This window comes from Brassica oleracea, chromosome C7 (assembly GCF_000695525.1).
Source record: "Brassica oleracea var. oleracea cultivar TO1000 chromosome C7, BOL, whole genome shotgun sequence".
NCBI lineage: Eukaryota > Viridiplantae > Streptophyta > Magnoliopsida > Brassicales > Brassicaceae > Brassica > Brassica oleracea.
The window spans coordinates 22,441,649-22,450,716 of NC_027754.1; the positions used below are offsets into that span (position 1 = coordinate 22,441,649).

A 9,068-nucleotide genomic window follows, 5' to 3' on the forward strand; every position below is an offset into this window, starting at 1 on the left:
TTTTCAGAGCGCTGGACGTCTTGTACGAGCTCTCTATGAAATTGTATTGAAGCGCGGATGGGCTCAACTGGCTGAGAAAGCTCTGAACTTGTCTAAAATGGTTGGGAAGAGGATGTGGAGTGTCCAGACACCTCTCCGTCAGTTTCATGGAATTCCTAATGAGATTTTGATGAAGTTGGAGAAGAAGGATTTGGTGTGGGAGAGGTACTATGACCTGTCGTCACAGGAGCTAGGAGAGCTTATTCGTAGTCCTAAGATGGGCAGACCGCTTCACAAGTTCATCCACCAGTTCCCAAAATTGGTTCTTGCAGCACAAGTTCAGCCTATTACTCGAACTGTTCTGCGGGTGGAACTCACAATTACACCAGACTTCCAGTGGGATGAGAAAATTCATAAATACGTGGAGCCGTTTTGGATCATTGTGGAAGACAATGATTGTGAGAAGATCCTTCATCATGAGTATTTTCTATTGAAGAAGCAGTATATCAGTGAGGATCACACCTTGAACTTCACTGTCCCAATCTTTGAACCGCTGCCACCTCAGTACTTTGTCCGAGTGGTTTCAGACAAGTGGCTTGGGTCGCAGACTGTGTTACCTGTATCTTTTAGACACCTTATACTTCCAGAAAAGTACCCGCCACCTACAGAGCTACTGGACTTGCAGCCCCTCCCTGTCACAGCGCTTAGGAATCCGAATTATGAGAGACTCTATCAGGATTTCAAGCATTTCAATCCGGTGCAGACTCAAGTCTTTAATGTTTTGTATAACACTAACGATAATGTGTTGGTTGCTGCTCCAACGGGAAGTGGGAAGACTATATGTGCTGAGTTTGCTATATTGAAGAATCATCAAGAAGAACTCCTAAGGCAGGAAAATGATACTAAAAGGCAAAGTGGACCTGATGCTCCAATGCGTGTTGTCTATATTGCTCCAAAAGAGGCTATTGCTAAGGAGCAGTTTCGCATCTGGGAGAGGAAGTTTGGGAAGGTTCCTGGTTTACGGGTTGTTGAGCTGACCGGGGAGACAGCGTTGGATCTTAAGCTGCTGGAGAAAAGTCAGATAATTATAAGTACTCCTGAGAAATGGGATGCTCTGTCTCGCAGGTGGAAACAGAGAAAATACGTACAACAGGTTAGTCTTTTCATTGTGGACGAGCTTCATCTAATTGGTGAAGGTCAAGGTGGTACAGTGCTGGAGGTGATAGTCTCTAGAATGAGATATATTTCTAGTCAGGGTGATAATAAGATTAGGATTGTTGCGCTTTCTACTTCCCTTGCAAATGCGAAAGATCTTGGGGAGTGGATTGGGGCCAGTTCTCACGGCCTATTCAATTTCCCTCCTGGTGTCCGTCCTGTTCCACTGGAGATTCACATACAAGGAGTGGATATATCCAGTTTTGAAGCCAGGATGCAGGCAATGACCAAGCCAACCTACACCGCCATAGTCCAGCATGCCAAGAACAAGAAGCCGGCTATAGTTTTTGTCCCAACCCGTACACATGTCCGCTTGACTGCTGTAGATCTGATGGCTTACTCTCACATTGACAACCCACAGAGCCCTGATTTCCTGTTAGGGAAACTAGAAGAACTTGAGGATTTTGTTGATGAACTGCGCGAGAAAACATTGAAGGAGACACTGCGCCATGGTATTGGGTACTTGCACGAGGGTTTATGCAGTCAAGATCAGGAGATCGTGACACAACTCTTTGAAGCTGGACGGATTCAGGTTTGTGTGATGAGCAGTTCATTGTGTTGGGGCACTCCATTAACTGCACATCTGGTGGTGGTGATGGGGACGCAGTACTACGATGGAAGGGAGAATTCACACTCAGATTATGCAGTCTCTGATTTGCTTCAGATGATGGGGCGTGCTAGCCGACCTCTACTTGACAATGCTGGAAAGTGTGTGATATTCTGCCATGCTCCTCGAAAAGAGTATTACAAGAAGTTTCTTTATGAAGCCTTCCCTGTGGAAAGTCATCTCCAGCATTTCTTGCATAATAATTTCAATGCAGAAGTGGTTGCTGGGGTTATAGAGAACAAGCAAGATGCAGTTGATTATCTTACATGGACTTTGATGTACAGGAGGCTTCCCCAGAATCCTAACTACTACAATCTTCAAGGAGTGAGCCACAGACATTTGTCTGATCACCTATCAGAGCTGGTTGAGAACACCTTGTCTGATCTTGAAGCCAGTAAGTGCATTGAGATAGAGGATGAGATGGACCTCTCTGCTCTCAACCTTGGGATGATTTCATCCTACTATTACATCAGTTACACCACCATCGAGCGCTTCAGTTCTCTTCTGTCTTCTAAAACCAAGATGAAGGGACTTCTCGAGATCTTAACATCGGCTTCAGAGTATGACATGATCCCAATAAGGCCTGGCGAAGAGGACAGAGTTAGGAGGCTCATCAATCACCAGAGGTTCTCGTTTGAAAACCCAAACTGCACAGATCCTCATGTGAAAGCAAACGCTCTTCTTCAGGCTCATTTCTCGAGGCAAAGCATTACCACGAACTTGGAAATGGATCAGCGTGAGGTCCTTCTATCAGCAACCAGACTTCTACAGGCGATGGTGGATGTGATATCAAGCAATGGCTGGCTGAATCTTGCTCTGTTAGCAATGGAAGCAAGCCAGATGGTGACTCAAGGCATGTGGGAGCGTGACTCGATGCTTTTGCAGCTCCCTCACTTCACAAAGGACTTGGCAAAAAGATGCCAGGAGAATAACATTGAAACCGTATTTGATCTTGTGGAGATGGAGGATGAAGAACGCCAAGAGCTTCTCAAGATGAAGGACACTGAGCTCTTAGACATTGCCAGATTCTGCAACCGCTTCCCAAACATTGACCTGACTTACGAGGTTGTGGGCAGTGAAGATGTGACCGCTGGGAAGGAGGTGACGTTGCAGGTGATGCTTGAGAGAGACATGGAGGGGAGGACGGAAGTGGGAGCTGTGGATGCACCCAGGTATCCCAAGACCAAAGAAGAAGGGTGGTGGCTGGTTGTGGGGGACACCAAGACAAACCAGTTGGTGGCCATCAAGCGTGTATCCTTGCAGAAGAAAGCGAAGGTGAAGCTCGATTTCCAAGTACCGAGTGAAGCAGGAGAGAAGTCGTACGCACTCTACTTCATGTGCGACTCTTACTTAGGCTGTGACCAAGAGTACGCTTTCTCCGTTGATGTCAAGGAGTCTGGCGCTGAAGATCAGATGGAAGAGTGATCTTGTGTTTCAGGTTAGTGTGTTTTTAGTGCATTTGTCAGATAAAACTTGGATTTTGGTAGTTTGAAAGTCAGAAAATGAGACATGCTTTCTTTTATTTGCAGGGGTGCTGTGGATTCTGGAGAAGAGCATTCTCACTTTTATGTAATATGTGTCCTGAGTTTTAGACCAAAATTGTGCTTCTGTACTGTTTGTTTTTGTTTTGTCTGGACCAAAGTCGAAACAGTAGACGTGTCAAAAACTCGTTTTGAGTTCTGTTTCTCTGAAAGCTGAGATTTGAGAAACGAATATTAATGAAATGCAGCAACTTTTATTAAGGGACAATAGTGAGGCCACGATGTTGTAGAGACGTATTGAAAGCAGCACTGGGCAGTGACTGAAGTTTCTCACTACCATTTCTTCATCAACTATTTATAAACTTGTAGTATGAATCTTTCTTTGCATAAGCACTTTAATCATCCAACAGTGGGTGTTTTGTCTTTTTCTTTTGCGATGTTACTTTTGTTGTTGTTCGAGTTTGGAAAGAGAGAAGACAGAGAAACAAAGTATTGGACTATAGAGTGAGCATCTTCAATTTTGTTAGTTTTTTTTTTTTTTTGGCTCAACTTCAACTTATATTCACCAATAAACTGGGTACAATAAGTTCAAACCACAAACCGCATATACAATGAGGGGATCTAGTACCACCCGGGATCACTTCTAAGGATCCAACGCTACCCAACCTAGCCCCATTGCATTTTCAACCCCAAGAGGAACAAAAATCATTCCACAAATGGAATGAACTCGTTCCATTACACCACATAATTAAACCTAATGATACGAAGACACAAAGGTAAGAGTCAAGTTCGAAACACTTATACAACCAGTTATTGGTCCCGTAAGATTGGAGTGAATCTCTTGTCCCAACAACATCTTCACCATGGGTGCATCCTCAAACTTGACCCAAACATTGGCTTTCAATGTCTCGATCCTAAGCCACAAACCGGACAGACACATCCGGACTGAAAAGTCGGGCCTTGAAAGCTAAGCACTAGCAGATAACACAGATCCAAGCTTCTAGAGGTGCGGGACCCATACCACCGGTTCCGACGAAACGTCTTCTCCGGCGCTGGGATGCAGAGCCACCGCCACGTACCGTCGGAAGGTTAATTCCTCCGGTTGACCAAGCCGTCGATATCGACCTTGATGTGTGTTGTCCCCGAGAACCGGCAGACAAACCTCTGTTCACTCGCCGTTGTTCTTCACCTCCGATTGTCTCACCGCCGCATAGGGAGGAAGAGCAAGGTAGGAGGAGGCGTCCCACCACACCACGCGCCGCCGCCGTGAAAGAGTCGTCGAGGATCTGAAAGTGGAAAACCAGATCTGACTCCGCCTTCAACCCTAAAAGCCGACTCTCGTCGCCACCGTTGTCTTAGAAGTCTCACCGTAACTCCAGAGAAAGCTGGACACTGACTCCGTCGAGTTTCTTCGACTCTCCGGTTGAATCCCGACAGTCCAGAGCGACGAGCAAGGAGACCAAGAGAAGAAACGACGGGGAAGAGAGCAAATAAACAAAAGGAGAGAGGGGAAAGGGGCCTCCGGCACCGGCAACAGCCGAGCCGGAGCAAGAGATTCGTCGCCTTTTCTAGAGAGAAGCTAGAGCGATTATTTGGAGAGAGAGAGAGTTGTTGTCTTCAATTTTGTTAGTTACACTTTTTTTCCCCTGAAATTCCAATGATCATTGAAGTTCTAAGCTTTGCAATCCATAGAGGGCAAAAACGAGCAAACATACACCTCTGATCCAAAAGAACAATCATCCAAATATGGTACCCAAAAATAGGAAAGGAAGAATTTGGAACAAACATTCTCTCCTTAATCCATCCTCCACACAAGTCTTCACTTCGAGAACCTCCATTAGAGGAAATGGCTTTCATTGACAAAGAACTCAAAAAGCCAAAAGCCAAGGGGGGTGGCCACTTTGAACATATGATCTGACCAGACCCTGACCAGCTCCCCACCAAAAAGCCGCCAGCATGGATGAGAGTTTGTCAATGATTGTTTTGGGGAGTTTGAAGTAAGACATTGCAAAGGTTGAGAGTGAGGATCCCGACGATTTGATTATGACCTCTTTTCCACCTTGCGACAAGCGCTTATAGTACCATACATCAAGCCGGTCTTGAGTTCTGTCTTTAAGATAAGAGAGGAGATCCACCTTTGAGCCTGAGAAGCATTCCGGCAAGCCCAAATATTTGCTTGCTCCCCCCTCATTAAAGATTCCTAGGAGCCATTGAATGCTCACTCTTGTTCCTACATCTACCTTATCGCCGAAAGAGATAGAGGATTTCTCAAGGTTGATGATTTGTCCAGTGGCTTCACCATAAAAGTTGAGGATTCTTTGAAGCGCAGAGGTTTCATTCACATTAGCTTTGCATAAGAACAAACTGTCGTCTGCAAACAACAGATGCGACACAATCGGACAATCCTCCGAGAACCTCAGGTCACTGATCAACCCATTTCTCTCCGCAACGTTTAGCAAGTGAGTCAGGCCCTCAGTGCACATGACAAATATGAAAGACGATAGTGGGTCTCCTTGGCGGATACCTCTTTGGGGATTTATCAAGGCAAATGGTTGGTCATTAATGAGAACCGCATAGGACACTGATGATACACACATCATCACCAACTCCACCCACTTCAGGCTAAACCCGAGCGCCCGCATCAAGCATCTGAGATAACTCCACTCAACGCGGTCGTATGCTTTCGACATATCCGTTTTCACAGCCATAATCTCTAGAGAGATCAGATGGTGAGTCTTCAGTGCATGTACTACTTCGTGGGCAATGACTATGTTATCTGAGATGAGGCGATCCTGCACAAATGCTGATTGATTAACCGAGATGATGTCTTTTAAAAACGGTTGGAGCCTTCTAACCAAAATCTTTGAGACCGTCTTGTACAAAACTGAGCAGAGACTGATCGGTCTCAGGTCTTTCATGAGTTCCGGGTCTTTGACTTTGGGGATGAGGCACATAAACGTGAAGTTCCATTCTCTAGGGAGAGCCCCTGTTGTAAAGACCCCCTGTTGTAAAGACCTCCTGAATCTCCCCAATGACTTGATCTCCAATTAGGTCCCAATAGCGTTGAAAGAAGTGGCCCGTCATCCCATCAGGTCCCGGTGCACTGTCTGGATCAATAGAGAATATTGCCTCCCTAACCTCTTCTTTGGATACGACTTTGGTGAGAGCTTCATTCATAGATTCCGAGACTTTGGGAATCATACTCTCCAGAACAGAGCTATAAGGTCGCGGATTTGATGATCGGAAAAGGTTAGAGAAGTACTCAATGGCTACTTCTGCTTTCGCACATTCAGACCAATGGCACTTTCTTGTTTCATCTTTCAGCCTGGAAACCGAGTTCATGGATCTATTTGTTTTGACAGCCTAGTGGAAGACCTTAGCGCAACGATCCCCCTGAAGTAGCCACTTGTCTCTACATTTCTGCTGCCATAATAATTCTTCTTCTTTGTAGGCTTTTATCAGATCCCTCTTAATGATGTTGACCATGAAGAGGCAAGAATAATCTCTTAATTGCATCCATTCCAGCCTTTCTTGGAGGAGACAAATTTTGTCATGCGCATTGTACATCATTTGTTTCTTCCAACGGCTTAGAGAATTCCTACAGCTTCTTATTCTTTGGGATACAGACTGATGCTGGCCATTGCGATTCGTCGACCACGCAATGCAGATTTGTTTCTTCACGTTTGGTTGGATGAGGAATTTTTTGTCAAATCTGAACTGGCCCTTGAAAGCTTGATGAGAGGCATAAAAATTCATCCAGACCGGTCTGTGGTCAGAGCCACGCTTATCCAAGAAAGATTGGTTAGAGCCTGGGAACAGCTTGTGCCATTCCTTGTTCCCGAAGCATCTGTCCAGTGCGCAATGTATCCATTTTTTCCACCTCTTACCAGCCCAAGTAAGTTTGTTTCCCTTGCTGATCAATTCTTCCATACCACAAATCTTCAGCATATCCGCAAATGGCCTGAAAGAGGCTTCCGATCTTCTTGGACCTCCCGTCTTTTCTTCATTACTAAGTATCTCGTTGAAATCCCCGATAAGGCACCACGGTTCTTTCCTGTTGGTACCAATACGATTGAGTCTTTCCCACAAAGCATCACGCCCCTCTGTGGCGGGTTCACCATATATACAAGAGAGGAAAAAAGTGTTTTCTCCAAACTGGACCAAACAGTCTATCATATTTTTATCCGCAAATTTAACATCCATCTTTATGTTTTTCTTACAAAAAAGGGCTAGACCTCCACTGAGGCCTTCTGGGTTAACAGTATATACACGATCATATCCCAACCACACCTGAATATCTACTAGATCATCCCGACAATGTTTAGTTTCCATCAAGAACATAATCTCCGGAAAGTGTTTTCTACGCATCTCCCGGAGATGTTGAATTGTCAGACCTTGAGGCCGCCCCAAGCCCTAGAAATTCCAGCTCATAATGCTCATTGGGCGTTGGACAATCCCTCACTTGGGATCGTCGTAAGGCATTGCGCCTTAGGGGTTGACCTTCCACATGTTCCTGACTCCACCTTCTTTCTCTTTTTGCTTCCTACCTCCTGCTTACCTTCCCTCCTATCTTCCACATCTTCCTGAGATTGGTCCATCAAAGCCAGTGCTACTGCCTTTCTGATTCCTTTTGGAGGCCGGCGCCTCATGTACTGTTTCCTGGTGATAGTCCCGGAAGATCCAGGCTCAATAGAACCTATTTGGAAAACCGTAGGACTATCAGAATAGGATCTCTGTACACTGGCTACATTGCTTGCATCTGAGTGGCCAATCTCAAGTATAGGGTCACTTGAGACGGACTGGGGTTTGAAAGCTTTGAAAGCCCCCGCCATGAGCTTTTCTGGCTTATCATTTAGCTCGAAAGAGACCTTCTTCTGGCTTTTGTCTCCATAGTCAAACACCAAGCCTTTTCCTCTGTTGAGGTCACTCGTTACAATGGGGGGAGTTTCAAGGCGAAGCACAGTCCTCTGAGCTCTTGGATCTGATTCAGCTTCTCTAACCGTAGACCTCAATCTGTCCATCTTGATGGCTCTGTCTTCCCCTGTGTTCGCAACCATGTATCTTCTCATTTCCTCAAGCACTTCTTTTGCAATTTCTGGTCTTCCTGAGAGTGGATCCAGACCCACCTGCGTCTCATTCAAGACGCCAAAGAGAGGGTCGTCCTTGGTTAGGGTCACAGGAGTAGTAGGAACCACCATTTTAGCTTTGTTTCTCCTCGCTTGGGCTTCATCTTGATGTTTCCTCACTTCAATTGGACAGATTGTCTTTCCATGATTGAGGCGCTTGCAAGTGAAGCATCTCTTCTGAACCTGTTCATAATAAAAGTGAATGGTGGCCGTCTTTCCTCCCTTACGATTTATGACTAGACATTCTCAGCAGATTAGTGACGTTGAAGAGAACTTGGACCCGGATGTACGGCTGCGTAACCGGCTTCAGGGGGTCAAAAGCCACAACTATCACTTTTCCAATCATATCAACCAGGGTAGTTAGCGCCTCTATTGTGTAGTATTCCTCTGGTATATGACTGATCCTTACCCAAAGAGGAAAATACTGGAGATAATCCTCCGGCGGGTTCTCAACCCAGCGTTCCAGCACCATTGCCCATTCATTAAAGGTTTGTACACCTTTTTCCAGTACGTCCAGAAGGTCATGTTCAGTGTTGAAGATGAACTGGAACCTTTATTGGGATAAAGCTATACCCCTAACTTTCCCTTCCTTTTGCCATTTGCGAGGCATAGTAGTTATGAGCCGAGACATACGCTGACACTCCGGGTTCAAGGTTCTCC

General features: G+C 45.6%; 1 protein-coding gene and 1 pseudogene across 1 annotated transcript; one reads left to right on the forward strand and one right to left on the reverse strand.

Moving 5' to 3' along the window:
• The window catches only part of LOC106302857, an 8,025-nt pseudogene extending 4,482 nt beyond the window's left edge, over nt 1-3,543 (forward strand).
• A 4,175-nt stretch (nt 3,544-7,718) lies between these two features.
• LOC106302858 lies at nt 7,719-8,480 on the reverse strand. The gene has a single exon (XM_013739266.1). The coding sequence runs from the start codon at nt 8,478-8,480 to the stop codon at nt 7,719-7,721; it is 762 nt and encodes a 253-aa protein (XP_013594720.1).
• Between the last annotated feature and the right edge of the window lie 588 nt (nt 8,481-9,068).